The sequence below is a fragment of the Glossina fuscipes genome, unplaced genomic scaffold (assembly GCF_014805625.2).
Source record: "Glossina fuscipes isolate IAEA_lab_2018 unplaced genomic scaffold, Yale_Gfus_2 0, whole genome shotgun sequence".
Classification (NCBI taxonomy): Eukaryota; Metazoa; Arthropoda; class Insecta; order Diptera; family Glossinidae; genus Glossina; species Glossina fuscipes.
Genome location: NW_023998414.1, coordinates 11,114,191 through 11,130,359, shown reverse-complemented (window position 1 = coordinate 11,130,359; position 16,169 = coordinate 11,114,191). Strand labels below are relative to the sequence as shown.

Sequence of the window (16,169 nt, the reverse complement as noted above, 5' to 3'; positions counted from 1 at the left end):
AGTTTGGAGCGGTTTAGTTTTTCTTGATTTATTAATATACACAAAGAACAAAATGACAAAAACAATTATCTATGACATCTTTCGATTTTATTCTAATTTTTTGAAATGAAAATCACTTTAAGCATTAATTTACTTTTCATACACTATATAACTTTCTTTTTTAAAGAAAGTGACTCATCATCATCATCATCATTATTATTATTATTATTATATAAAATATTAAGCGGCTCTCGGGCGCTAAATTTGCTGTGAATAACTTCATTTATTTTTTGCTTCGATTAATACATATTCAGTGAATAAAATGTGGTATATATGTATTTACAAGATGGGTCATAACTTATGTTCATATTGCAGTGCGGGAGTAGTTGAATGTAAGTGCTTCTTGTGATCGCCAAAGTCGAAATGGGAGAAGGATACTCTTACCATACAACGTTTATCTCTTCATGAATTCACGGAGAAGTTATACCGGACGATGTGGGCTTACATTCCAAGGAATCATTGAAGTGACGAAAATAATGCTAGCAAGACGGGTATCGTTACCGCTACTTGCCATTGCGGCCCACGTAAAGAACGTATAGATATAAATACCCTTTAAATAACTTTAGCAATCTCGAGACGTGCGGTTATGTGTGGTCAGAAATTATAGCGTTTCTATAAGTAGTTGAGAGAAATCTTTCGTTTCTTATCTATGTTATACCGGCACTCGTATGAATATATTTGCATACGCAAGGAGCTATGTTGCTATGCGACTTAAGTGGTACACCCGGTATATTTTCTTAAATATATGTCAGCTGCAAAGATTTTAAATTTTACAAATCATTTTGTTTTTAAGTACGTACTTGATACGCGACTACGTTTATGATATTTTCTTGCACATTGTATTTATAATACAAATATTTATTTGCATATTGAGGTAAGTTATTGTGTGTATGCGGCGATTTCAATTTCACAGCAGAAAAAAAAGTTTTTGTTCGACTTAAATCGAATAGGCTACCGCATAACCATTAACTCGGTATATCCGAGTTCGAATCTTAATGCGGTATACGGTATATTACGGCTGATATGTGGTCGTAGCTATAGTGAGTACTCTATCGGTAAAGTCATAACAGTTACTCAACGGGCATACACATCCTAGGGTCTGTCCATTCCCTATCCTTCTCTTCGCACTTCTTTCTGACCGTCATTGTATTACACATACAGACAGCACTCCTGAGTGATTGGCCATATGTACCTAGTCATCGTATGTTTTTAGTGATTGGTAGTAAATGTATGTGTAAGTTAAAAATAATACTCTCAACCACCCGTAGTATGTTGTATAAAAGTAAGCATCCTATCGTACAACGACGATTTAGCATTTACGAGAGCTGCATTTAAATACAGATCGAGAGGTAACTTTACCGATGATTACATCGACTGATCAAAGATAGTTTATGGCACAAAAATTTCATAAACTTTAAATACTTCTTGTGATGGGTAAAAATCCGTAAAATTAGATTTTCATAAATTAGAGATCATATTATCGAACTATAACATCTAGGCTTGTGTTGGAGTGCCTTCAAACACTGAACGAGGTAGGTAGGCGCAATGATGTGCACCTAATGTGGGTGCCTGGCCATTTGGGTGTTGAGGGCAACGAAAAGTACAACTTTTCGGTGGCGTACCAAGAAGCCAGAAAAAATCCGATTGCCGTTGGAAGCAATGCTCAGGATAACAACAGGAAAAAAGATTCATAAAATCGTCCGGTATAGTACATAAACCGCTGAAACTAAGAAGAAGCGATCTACATTCCGTTACGGACTTCCATACGGGTGATAATTCCCTCAGGTACGCTTGAAACACATGGCTATGTCTAATACCAATTTATGCAGATGCTGCTAAAAGGCGAGCGAGACGGCCTCGGCGTGAGTGTGAGGCAATTTGCAAAATCAGCCAACATGCGTTTGTTGAGCATTTTATAACACCGGACACGGTATGGTATTCCGATCCAAGGAAGTTGGCGCAATTTATAAAAATCCTAAAACTGGGGAGCTAGGGGCATGGTCTGCAGATGGCTGTCTGCCTACGCAATTAATAATAATAATAATAATAATAATAATAATAGTAAGTACATGTATTCTTGATCAGCATCAAATTCTGAACCAATTTCAGCGCGTCTGTTCGTTTGTCCATTTCACCGTCTGCGCACCTACATAATATTTGTGATAAACATTTTCCCGATCCAAAAAAAGTTATCGTGCTCAAGTTTAGCCAAAGCATTGGAAATTCTTGTACGCATGTTAGTATTGAAAACTGGACTGAACTGGACAACAGGACTGTAGTACAAACTACAGTACATACAGTTGAAAACATCTTTGTTTTCGGAAGTAAATAAATATATCTTTTCTTGTTCGAGACCTATAAACTATAACAGTTGTATTGATGAAAATGTTCACATATATATTATGGATGATTCTACAATAACTGTATAAAAATAAAAAAAAAGCCACACTTGCGCAGAGTTATATAGTTTGCATTTTATCGATCTTTGCTAAATTTCTTTGGTTTTTTTTTTTTTTTAAGTTGCAGGTGATGATTGCAGAAGATTCGGCCACAGCTGAATAGGATATTTGCTTATGACTTATTCATATATTTATGAAAGCTCTTATGGTAAAGTTGACCAAGCAGAATTCAAGGTTATTCAATAGATTTCTCTTTTGATAATTATCAACATTCATTTCAGTTTATTGAAATTAATGATAAGCAAATTATTATTTTGACTGAATCCTTAGCAGTTGCAAGTCACATGAAAAGCGATATGGTTCGTTAAAAAAATCGATACACGCTACAAAGTCAGCATGACTGCAAGGGATCTGAATTAAGCATGCTTGTCGTCCGGACTTTCGTTGGTGAAAAAACATATCGGGAGCTGAGAAGTATTAAGAACCAGGCTGTTATATCCGACTTTGTGTGTTAAGTGCTTCACTTGCCAGGTGAAAATATTCATAAAAGATATCCAGAGGTGACCGATTGAGAAGCATCTGTGTTTTAATATGGCCATCCAAAATTTGCACCTGCTTGGTAACTCATAGAAAGTTATTGAAGTTGACTTCAAAAGAGACAATGAATCATTTTCTGTGCGGTGTTGAGCAGAACTTCATAAAACTCCTTGAACGATAGAATGTCAAGTTAGGCGTGGATAAACTGAAATCATACTTGTTTTGTTATCGAGCCCTACCAGAATGTCTATGTGAGAGGAATCTTGAAGCTATGGAAAGAATATTAAGAGTTTATTGGACATAATGAAACATAAACATATAAATTATTTCTCATACAAAGGACAAATGGGAAAAATATCTTCGTCTTAAGACAAGTCTTGCAAACACGTCCTCGTTCTAACGAAAACTTTAATTTGTACATTGTAGAGTGCTTAATATAAGTGCGACTACTATTTTTCAATTGAAAGACGTAGTTTCTTGGAGCTTTGAATAGAAGTAGTTCTGGACTAAAAAAATCGCTACTTATGGGAAACCTTATTTTTCCTGCTAAATACGTTGGCTAGGGCTACGAAATCCTTGCGAATGATATATAATGGATGCGTTTCGTTATCCAAAACCCAAATAGTCATAATGTCCAAAAGGCAAAGGTAAATATCCATTGTGCATTTGAGAAGTTTAATAGGACGTGGTGTATTAAGATTTGTTCCAACTCATTAAGAATCTCTAGCTGCCAACAAAAACTAATGTAGTTGAGAGGAAAAACGGCGGCAATATGCCAAAACCTATGATATCGTAAGTTTTCAGTATGAGGAATTTCTGCTTCATATAGCAAAACTCGTTCAGGCCAATTTTCTATCGGCAGATAACACTCGTTTCGAATACCACGGGTTTCGATAAGTGATCTATTGTTTGTTCGACTATTGCTCCATTCTTATAACGATATCAAAATATGGATTCTCTTCCGGATCGCCTGAAAAGACTAATTGTCTGTTTCGCATCAAATTCATGTCCTGCATGGAAGAGGAGAGAAGTAATGGCTATTGCTCGACAACACATTGAACAAAGTAAATTCTAATGCTGTTTTATAATAATACCTCTTCAATTTCACTAAAAACTGAGTGGGCATTTACTTGCTCACCTAATACATATATATGTACGTGTACATGTATTTGAGAGTTGGAATATGTTTTGCTAATTAAGGTTACGGTCACGGCTGGTCAATCAAAATCGTTTTGGCAATTAGCTTGTAGATGACCTTGTCGAATATGCTAGATTAATGAATGTTACAGGTTGTGAGTTAGATTTACGACTCTTCCAGGCTAGTGTGCATATCAGCGATCAGTTAAGCATGTATGCAACAACTTTCTGCTTCTATTCCGAAACTGAGTCCACTTGTAACAGGTGAAGAACGAAAAAAGTCAAGTATGTCTCCGCCTAATCGAATGCATATTTTTTATTTCTATTTGATTACAGAGATGCATTTCGTGCATCGTGTCCACTGGAATGCCGCAATTAACAGTTCATTCGGAACCTATAGTGAAAATTTTGCTTTTAAGATTTATTTTTTTCAAATTACCTAAAATCTTCTTAATTATCTCTAAAGCTCTCGCATAAAGTTTTTCATTGTCACCTCTTTTAGTTTTTGTTTTTCAATTTGCATTTTTAAATATTTTAAAAAATTTAAAAAAAATTTAAATAAAAAAATTTTTTTTTTTTTTTTTTTTTTTTGTATAACAATGAAATATGATATATTAAATAAATATTATTAATAGTTGTCAACATTTAAGAAACTTGCAAAAAAAAAAAAAAAAAAAATGTGAAAATAATTTTTTTTCTTTTTTATTTAAAAAATAGTTTTACTTACTTTTTAGAGCCCATAAATCAAAATTATGTAACCCGTCTAAGTAACGTTTAGTATGCCGACGACATAATTCAGAAGCCAGTGGATTACGTGATGCATCAAATGGCTGCGACCATGATATCAATCTCTGAGCGATGTTATTAACGTATTCTAGAGGAAATATATACCAAATACAAATTTAAATAAAATTATAAAAATAGAAAACAAAGGACAACATTATATATTATTATAGATGGGCAATGCCGACCGTTAAATAACCTACACAAAAATTATATCTTGGCATATTTTTCGATTGAGTATTTATGGGGAAGCGGGCCCAAAACGCAAGCTAATGTAGTACAAGTTTAATGCTTACATAGGACAGGATACAAAAATAGGCGTAGATGGTCCAAATGTTGTAGAGTTCATTTTCAGTATGAAACTGCTACGATATTGTGGGTCAATTTCCATCACCACATATTAAAACTTAGACTTTTCTGCTCCACAAAAAATCAATTCTCGTGAAACTCCTTATTAGAATAGAATCCAAAATATAGGCCGAGATTGTCCAAATTTGGTACAGTTAATGTTTCTATGTTAATTCTAAATTTTACCTTTTTATCGGATGAACAGAGCAGTTTTCGTTGTTGGAGGGAACGTTCAAAAATTGCCCCAGCCAGGGTTCAAAGTTTTCATATCGATTTAGAATTTCGATATACAGTAGCACTTGGTCACTTTTGCTGAGAAATTTTGAAAATTACAATTTTTTTTGACTTAGGTCAATTCAGATAATGATTGTAATCAATCGGTATAATAACAGGTGGATCTACCTTAAGATATTCTGCATGTTACATACGTGCGCACTAATTTAATATTCACTATATCATAAACTATAAGCAGTAATGAAAACATTGCTCAAGTTCGCCATATGATGTAGGACAACCGTCGTACGAACACGTCTAAAGAACGTATTTTTTACATAGTGAATGAACACTCACGCGTTAAAATGCATGTTCGATTTCGCATTTACTCACAGTGGAACAAAAGCTGTGGGTGGCCATACGTCGTCTACCTTACTCTCCAGATCTGTTCTCTATTGTTTGTTTGTTCTAGTTCCAAGATTATGCTCAAGGGAAAAAGGTTTGAATCAGATTATGAGATTATTGAGGTTACTCAAGCTTGTCTTCTGAAAATCGTTGCATAGTTTGTATTGTTTCTGAAGGAAGCCACGTTCACGAATAAGGTCGAATCTTACAAATAAAAATTTTTTCTTACTTAAACCGGATAAATTTCAGAAAACCTTCGTGAATGTGATGCGCCAAGATTAATCCCAAGATTAATTCCAAGATTAATTCAATTAAAAAGTTGGAGTAAAATCAGAAATTCTAACAAAACCTTTATATTACATTGTACATACACAGCCGCCTGAGTGGCCGAGTAGGCAAGAGTCACGACTAGCAACTCAATGGTCGTGGGTTCGAATCCTCAAGTGCGGTAGAGTTTTTAAATAAAAGCCGATAGCCTTAGATGCTGGTGTTTTAAGACTTTAGTCTTAGAATAATAATAATAATAATAATAATAGTAATGCACTGTACATATGCCAGAAATTAACGAGATTTCCAGTCCGAATGAAGAGTTTTCGAACAAAAAAAAGTTAAAAATTAGTTAAGGATTTTTCTTTATATCTCTTAAGTATTTATGTACAACGATTAGTTCCAAGAGAGAGCAAAAGTATATTCCTTCAAAGTATATATCATAGATGATAGTTGCGTTTATCACATATTGCTTGCCATGTAGAAGATCGCTTATTGCATACATTTCATGTTTTCGTACAACTTCACCGCACCCCATAGATAATTTTGTAATACAAAAAGTCTACGTTCGTATTGTCAGTTAAACTTATCGGGATGGAATCTGGGAAAATGTGGCACCTAATCTTCTTTATTATTGACTACACGTCGCTGTTATCCGTTGTTTTTGAAATCAGAATATTGCGATTGTCATAATCTTCCGCTGGTCCCTAAGTCTGTGGTCCACTCAAAGCGGTTATTAAGTTTAATTTCCGTTTATTAAAGCTAGTATACCCTCTAAGAGATGGATATAATAAAAAAATATATATATCTATCATATATCTATCATATATATAGACAAAGGTATGCATTAAACAAATCTTAATAGCTTTTAGTAACCTTTACGACGTACTTGACGCAAAAATAAAAAAAAAAAATGAGAAAAAAAAACAGGAAAAAGAATTGAATAATAATTTTCACTTAACCAAATTTTGGCACCAAGGTGTCAAAATTGCATAAATTTGTAAATAAATAATTAAATATCAACTTGATCTTGATCTTGATTTCAAACACATTCTATATGTTTATTAACTATTTCCAAAGATTAGACAAATACTTTGTTTTTTTTTTTTTTTTTTTTGGTTTTGATATCATAAAAATCTTTATTTTGTAGAAAATAAAATTAATAAAAACAATTTTCACTTGATTGATATTTTTTAGACTCTTTTTGTATGTGCTGTAAAGCAGTTAAAATAGCTCGTCTTATAAATACATACACAAACATGTTATATGCTTTAATTATGCAAATTTTTTTGTTTTCTTTTCTTTTTTTTTGTTCTTCTTCTTTGATGTTACGTTTCTGGAATACAAAATATTTGTGATTTTATTTGCTGATGATAAAACTTTATTGTTCAGTTCAGTTATAGTGTATAAATTTTTTATAGAACGTATTGGCCTATGTGTATTGGTGATTGGGAGAATAAGATATGTACCTGTTATGAATTAGAATATTCTTAAATATATTCTCGATGGTAGGTATCAGTCAGTTGAAAAAGGAATTTTTGTTTATTCATATGAATGAATTAATGTGCATTGAAGTGACGTCTTTTTAGCGCGTTGTTCATAGGAAGAGTGAAATAATTTTTTTTATTTTTTATTTTTTTTTATCGTGAATGTATCCAAAACATATATACACAAAAATTGTATTTTCTTTTCGTTTTTTTTTTTTCGTTTTTAAATTTATTCACAATAAAAACTTGTATTTACTATAAAAGCATTTATTTTATAGTTTATTCGATAAGTTATTTAATTTTTACGTATATTCCTTTCCATATAGAGATTACCTGACGAGGAAATCACGGATGAACATTTCCCAATATTATCTCGGCGCTAAGCTATTCTACATGAAATTTTTTAATTAAAATGCTTTACACTTAACAACGAAACTCAATGTTACAGCTAAGTCGAAAAATTATTAAGCCATAAAGCCATACTTACATATAAATGGAAGTAATGGCAGGTAGAATTGCGTGCATATACTCGGGAATGACATTGATGAACGCAGTTTTCTTAACGAGTGGACTGTACGAGTTTTAATTAATAATAAGAGAAAAATTTAATTATTTTATGTCATTTATAAAAATACTTTATTTTTTATTTTATCGCTTAATAAGATGAAGCGAAGATGGTATTTAGCAAATCTATCATTTACTACAGTAGTGTAAGCAATCTGTGCGAATGTATGCGCAGCATCCAAAGGACTTGAGATAGATTCACTTTTTATTATACTAATCGAGTCTGGATCATTTTCTGAATCGATCTTTGCAGTCCATATACGCAAAATGTGTTCGACTTACAGGTAGAACTTTGGAATGAATTCGATTGGAATAAGTTTTAATTTGACGAATATACTAAACTGCCCTAAGTTTACCCTACATAGGTCTATTTTTCGGGATCACGTACCAAAAAAACTTTCATATGCCATTAAACACTAATTGTTGGCATTTTGTGGATAAGATAGGTGAAAAATTGTATTAGACGAAGGGGTACCGGGTGCCGAGACTAGGAAAGCAAATCACCATTAGAAAGCTGCCTTCGTAAATGCGTAATTGGCATGATTACAGCACTGTTAGTAAATATGTTATGGCGGCTAGTGCACATTGTTTCAATAATCAAACTCTTAAGCCTTCTACTCTACACGTGCAATTAGGTTCTACATACAGCAATAAGGTTGAAACCGTAATTGGTGTCAGGACTTTGGGAAACACTGTGCTATGCATACAGAAACATGATTGGAATGAATAAAACGGTTATTATCAAATTATCGGAATTCATCAAAATTAGTTTTCCTTAACCAAAGAGTTCTTCCTTTAAAATTGATCTCTATACTAAAGACGCAGCGCTTTGTATTTATATTGATTATGAGGATCTGCCAAGTAACATCGATTCCGTTTTCCTCCTAGTAGATGAAGTTCACTTCGGTGTCGCACGATGCAATTTATTTCTTATACCCTCGTTATCCTATATCACTTTTGGCTAAAGGCTTATTAAGTATCCGTGGATGTATGCAACACCTAGAAAGAGTCTTGAGATAATCCTAAATTTCATTAATTCCCACAAATTTACCTAAGATTGATTTGTATAACGATTAAACTTCATCACCAACTGTAAAAATATTAATCAATTAATTTAGAAAGAGTGGGTCAGTTAGGGATTTTAAACACTCTGACCATGTTTTAGTAGAATACATCGAAGCAGTTCATGAGTATATTGCTTAAAGTCTAGGAATATTAATTCAGTATCGCGTTCAAAAATTGAACATATCGAAGAGCGCTCTACAATGCATTCTCGCGAAAAGTTTGCATCGTGATATTTACAAAATTCAATTGATACAAGAACTGCGACCTATTGGCTACGCATAGCGAGATCATTTGTTCTATATGTTAGTATGAATAAACGTTTGGTGACCATTCATTCAACATGCTATTATGTACCTATGTATCAAAAGAACTTTTTGCGTGAATTTTAGAGCGCCTTATATTATATCTATGTAAAAAATAATAGGTAAAGGACTTTGAAAATTTCTATTCTTTTTTTGTCTTATTATTATTATTATTATTATTATTATTATTATTATTATTTTTTTTTTTTTTTTTGAATGCGAACAACCACTCAGGTCGTTTTACCTTTCCGCGTAACAAAGAACACACACACACAGAATCTTTTTGAATATGGGCGTTAGGGTTATACAGGATGATAACCTTTACAAGTAGTAAAGGAAAAACTTATAAATCCTAATAGTGTAAGCATTTTGAATAGATGTGTCGTATCTAGGAATGATTGAAGATGATGAAATGGTGGCTTCTGATTTATAGATGAAAGTCAATGAAAGTCAAGTTCGCAGGAAGCGACAAAGAACAAAGCAATTAATTTAGATAATCAGACGGTCTTGTTTTCAATAGGTTCTAATGGGTGGAGTGGGGCGGGGTGCAGAGACATAAAAGTACATAGCCACGACATATGGTAAACACATTAACTAATTGAATTCAAAAGTAATTTTTGGAAGGCAATTGTCGTTTTAGCCGAATTATTATTAGCAGAAGTGAAAAAAAATCTCCTTTCTTGATATAAATAAATGGTTTAAAAGCCATAGGTTCATCTATCTAGACTTAGGTACCTTAAGGTAACATTACTAGACATGGTGCGGTATTTGAGTATTTCAATATGTTTTTAGTTAGAAAGTGCTTTAATTTTATGAAGGTTAGCACAAAAATTCTTTAAGGAGAGGAGGGCGACGACTTATGTTTCTTATATATATATATATATATATATATATCATAATTTATATTGAAAAGCGCTTAATGGTCAAGAATTTAATTTTTTTGTTTTTTTTTTTTTTTTTTTCGAAAATTAACATTAAAGTTGTGTTTAGTTTGCCTTTAATTGATACTTTCCATAATGTTATAATGTTATTGTTGCTATAGCCGAACATTAAATATTTTTTTATAGGTAATGTTTTTTTTTTTTTTTTTTTTTTTCTTTAAAGATTCTTGAAATAAGAAGCGGATACTATTTTTATTACACGCATAAGGAAATTAATTGGAATCGTAAAATTCTTTTATATAATAGTATTGAACCGTACGGTTGAATATTTTAAGTTAAGTCAATTTACTTATTTAGAGATTTAAAAAAAATAAATATTAATTAAGAAACAGTCTTAAGCTCGTGTCAGTTTAGAAAGAAAAAAAAAAAAAAAAAAAACAAAACCTTGTATAATAGCTATTTTGAACGTTTGTGTTGTTAAAATATTGTTACGAAACAGATACCAGATTAGAATTTCATTTTTGTATCCACAATCACAGATTTCAACTATCCATTGCTTTCTACTAACTAGTATTTTTCATCAGTCAAGCAATAAGTGTGCACGTGTTCCTAATATTAATCAATTTAATCATGTCTGCTTTGCGCATATTATCCGTCTACCGATGGGCACGTTGATAATATTAATATAGGGTCATCAGATAAGTATATCTATATTTTTTTTTTTAATTTGTAATAAAAACTAAACGATAAAATATATCATGACATGAATTTTCATCTATTTTAGATATTGATTCATGCCATTGTTATTATCATTTAAAATAGATTTCATGCAAAAACGATTGCCTTTGTACTTTTGTGAAAACTCAATCCTGAAAACATCAATTTTTTTCACTTTTTCACATATAGTAAATCGGCTTTTATTTCGATCGAGAATTCGGGATTTGTCGGTTAATGCTTTCATATAATGCCAAAGTAAAGAGTCTAATAGGGTTCAGTATAGAATGATCAATTCCATATACGAATTTTTGGCGATTAGAGTCGCCGTTAGGTTTTGCTCGCAATGAGCTGATGGTACTACGATAAGTCGGCCATGCTACAATATTTTATTAAGAACACATATCGTCCAAGTAATGGTACATAAAACTAATACTCCTATGTCAGTAGTGTTGTGCATTTTCATATGTAAAATTGATGTTGTCAGCCCACAAAACCACAACCAAAAATTAATTTTTTTACACATAAAAGCTCTTTAGATTTGTTTTCTTTCTTTCTAACAAGAAGGGATTCGAACTTTAACTCATTGATTTTAGTGTTTGTCGACTCATTGTTACTTTATCAAACCTAACCACGTTTTCTTGATTTTATTACTTAAACCATATAAAATACTTCTCGATGGATTTTCTTCTTCTTTTTTTTTTTTTTATTTTCTAACAAAATCAGTCAAAATCATCTAATGTACATTCGAAAAAATTGAGACCATAAGCTTGCCAACCGATGAAGCTCTCTTTCGAATCGATTCTCTTCTTGAAATCTCATTTCAATTACTTTGTTTCTTCGTCTCAGATAAATACGTAATGAACATATGTTCTATCTATGCTTACGAGTTGACGCAAAAATTCCGCTCCATTGGTGTGAAAAATGGTTAAACATTCAATTGCAACATCATCATGGCGTTTCCCCGTTTGCAGTGTGAATAAAACCGACGATGTACAGGATTTTTTGAAATGCCTATCATGTCTGCTAGCTTGGGCCCATTTTTTTTTTGCTTTGCTAAATCAATTTCAATCATTGACGATCTAGTCTAAGGAGCCTGTTAGAGATCAAAATCTTCATACCTGAAATACTGAAAACAATTTCTAATTTGCACTTTGTATACGCGATTTCTCGCCTCCCCCTTAACGTACTATATCCCATACGTTTGTCATATGCAAGATGAGGGAAAAATATTGGAAATGATATTTGACGTTCTAGGGAATTATGTGGGGGTTGAGAAATGCACTGTCAGAAAAGAGAAATCAAAAATTTCATTGAACTTTCATGAACGTCTTGCGGACAGTTTGTAATTAGATGCAAACACATTTCGAGTTCGTCTAACTTCTTTGCGCATTGTTCCATCGCACAGGCATATAAATAATAGATAAGAGCGAAGACTCTTTCTTTTTTTTTTTTTTTTTTTTTTTTTTTTTTTTTAAATAATAAGATATATTTTATAAATTTTACTTAAGTGATAAGCACCTAAGAGTTTTTGTCTCAAGGCGAAAATATCTCTTTTATTTGTTTTATTTTTGTTATTTCTGTTTTTAAATAAACAGAAATGTCATTCGGATATATAAAAACCAAACCTGATGGTTTTGGAAACGAGTTTTGATCATAATGTTTATTAAATCAATTTATATATACATGTGTATATATATATATATATATGTATTGATATATAAACATGAATTTTCATGAGTTCAGTTTCGAGTTGCCTGCCGGACAGGCCTATTTGTTTTTCTTACCAATTATATGTAAATAGCTTAATATATTGCAAAATATTAGGTTGTCAGAAAAGATTATAACGTATTTTTGACAAGAGTGTTGCAATTATGTCATTTATATTATACTAAATGATTCTTTAAATGGTGGGTCCGCCGAACGATAAAACCGAACTATATGTTAATAGATGAGCTATCGCTACAGCTAAGCAATCGTCGTCAACAAGGCTATACTTACTAAGTCGCCGAACTTAATAAAGACTTTTAGTCTTTGTAAAATGGTTCATAAATACACTTCTGTTTGATATTTTTGCAAGCAACAAAGTATAGCGAGATTGAAACGAGATTCGAAACACGGACTTGCATAGAATATAACGAAGCAAAGCATTCGCAACCGAGCATTCACGATTTAAAGAAGGTGAAACTCAAGATTTTAATTGCATCATATTATTAGTTATACGATCTGGATTAACGCGCTTATCACCATTTAAGTAAGTAAACTACGAGTAGTACGACTGCCTAGACCTTGTCAAAGATATTTGAGAAGTGCAGCTATTAGCTCTAGCGTATATCTAATATACAAACTCGGTATCAAAAAAAAAAAAAAAAAAAAAAAAAAAACAAATCTAGAGAAAGTTGTTTACGAATGGAGCAATAGGTAAGTAATAGATAATATCTCTCCCACTGACCCAGTTCTCATGATTAAAGTGACTAATTGAACCGCTTGTTTAATTATCTACGACATTATGACCGTCACCTTGAAATTAACTTCTTTTTTTTTTTTTAATTCGATTTTAAAATCGAGCTTTTTGAACTGAAATGAAATTGAAAAATTTGGTGAATTGTTACGTTGGATAAAATCGCAGACACTGATTTGCTCGATAATCGACGACTTAAGACGATGTAATGAGATTTTTACATTTACACAAAACTTTTTTTATTTTTTAGTTTTTTTTTTTTTTTTTATAAGAAACTCTAAATTCGAAATTGGGTTGGTTCGGTTGAAAAACATAATGAAATAAAATTTTTTTTTTTTTTTTTTTTTTTAGTTCGTAATACTTACTTTTTTCGTTTTCTTCAATATCATTATCTTGACGTATATGAGTTATGGTTAAGTTGGCCGTCAAATCGCTTAAGTTACGCTCCAATGCCTTATAATCAATTATAGTTTGATCAGCAAAAAGCTTTAAACTGTAGTTAATTTTATCCTCAAATATTGAAGCGATTTTATTTTCCAAATCGTTGCTGGTGCGTTCGACACTCTCACCGCCTACGCTTAGTATTTGATCATTTATGTTACAATTATTTTTTAAATTGCAAGTGGGGTTTACCGCAGCATTCGCCAAACCATAACATGATGTGAATAAAATGTTTAGTGTTAAGCAAAGAACACACAAACACATACGCATGTTAACATGCATCTTTTCTGCTTTTCCTTTCAATTTGACAATTTTTCGTTTTTTTTCTGTTTTTTTTCTTTGTATATGTTGTTATATATTGTTGTTTTTGTTTAATTCGTTTTTTTTTTTTTTTTTTCTTTGATTTAATCGAAAAGCTTATTATAATAAAGTTCCATACATCGTTGCATTCTTTTTATACAAAAGAGTGGTTTTTTCTATCTACAGATGTTAATCTAGATTTTTTTTTTCATTTTACTAAAAATGGTATTTAAAAAGATTGATGTCTTGAACACGTTCCTTAAACTTTCAGTTCAGTTTCCGTCCACTTCGTTTTGTGAGTAAGCAGAGGCTATAGATTTTTCAATAATTATTTAAATTTTAATATCGAGTAGATTTCAGTCGATTTACTGATCTAATCTAATCTAAATAGTCGATCAATCATAGAAAGTTTAATTGCGTTATTACTTGCGATATTCGCATGTTCAGTATTCAATCTATGGTTATGCGGTCTTGTCATATCGAACGTGCATATAGATAGGTTTGGCGTGTTTTACTTTATGTTTCCTCTGTTAGAGCGATGTAGTACAAATAATATAATATTTAGGTTTGAATCTTTATTATCTTTATTTATGTTACGTTACGATTGTATGTTAACATGTTTACTATTACATGGCATGTTACTTTTTTATTGTAACAAAATATGGATATCAATAAATTAAGTCTATGCTGGATATACTACCTAGTTATGGTTAGTTTTTTTTTTTTTTTTTTTTTTTTTTTTTTTTTTTTTTTTAAAAATTTTATTTTCAATGCTTGAGAAAATTGTTAACGCGATTCTTTCACACGGAAATGCTAGACCTGCTAGATCCTGTTATAATTTCATATGTGCTATCAAAGAAGTGGAATTAGTTCAAGTCTAAGTTTAACATTCCAGCTATAACGCTTGGGAACAACACGTATATTCTTGACCATTGCCCATTACTAATCCGATTTAGATTTTTCCATTCATCCGCCTATCTATATATTGGTTACTTTTAGTATTTAAATGGATTCAACATTTTGACAGTTAAACGAGTAATTTTGTACACAAGTTTTGTAGCTAAAGTCCTATCGACAAGCAAGTTCGCATAAGTTTAAAACTGTGATTTGAAAAATGTGGTACAAGAAATTGATATAAAGCATTTATCGAGATTATCTACAATTTCAATGCATAAAATGAATTGATCGTCAAGAGCATGCGTAATACTCGATAAATTAAAATTTTTGCAATTTTCATATTTCATTTATATCGACTTTATCCACTAGCTGAATCAACCGTAATCTCTGCGCAGGGTTGCATTTTGAATAATACTGGACTGTCAGTTACCACGCCATACCACACAAATGTCGCAAAATTCATATCTTACGTAACTTTTGGTACACTCTGTATAATTTTCTAATGAAGAGATAAAAATCGTGTCTACCAATTCACTACGATAGCGTTGCCTGTGGTCGTAATTGTAAGTGAATGCTCAGTTAGTTAGTTTAAAAGCATTACTTCATATCTCTTCATCTTTCCCTACTTCTTTCTGACGGTGACTGTGTTAAGCAAAAAAAAAAATGTAAATTTATCAATATCACAGATCCGTTAAAGATAAAACAAAAAAAAAAAAAAAAAACTTACTCTTTAAAAAAATTGAAAAAATTTTAGCATTTTTTCAATTTCCCCTAAAGAGATCGAAAGTTCGGATATTAAATCTTCGGCGGGATGGTAGATAACATTAACTTTTGAGAATCTTAAATCGCCCTTTTAGATCCTGAAAGTTTCTTTAGCTGAAAGATCCTTCAAAAAAATTGTCAAATATATATCAAATTTTTCAAGAAAA

At 31.6% G+C, this 16,169-nt stretch overlaps 1 protein-coding gene across 1 annotated transcript in view; it reads right to left on the bottom strand.

Moving 5' to 3' along the window:
* Window positions 1-14,368, bottom strand: part of LOC119632360 (nose resistant to fluoxetine protein 6) — a 29,361-nt gene extending 14,993 nt beyond the window's left edge. Inside the window, exons 1-2 of the mRNA XM_038025226.1 lie at window positions 13,968-14,368; window positions 4,840-4,986 (exon numbers count right to left, since the gene is read on the bottom strand). Of these exons, the coding sequence (XP_037881154.1) occupies window positions 4,840-4,986; window positions 13,968-14,325 (505 nt within the window). The 5' untranslated portion in view covers window positions 14,326-14,368. The remainder of the gene's footprint in view (window positions 1-4,839; window positions 4,987-13,967) is intronic.
* Between the last annotated feature and the right edge of the window lie 1,801 nt (window positions 14,369-16,169).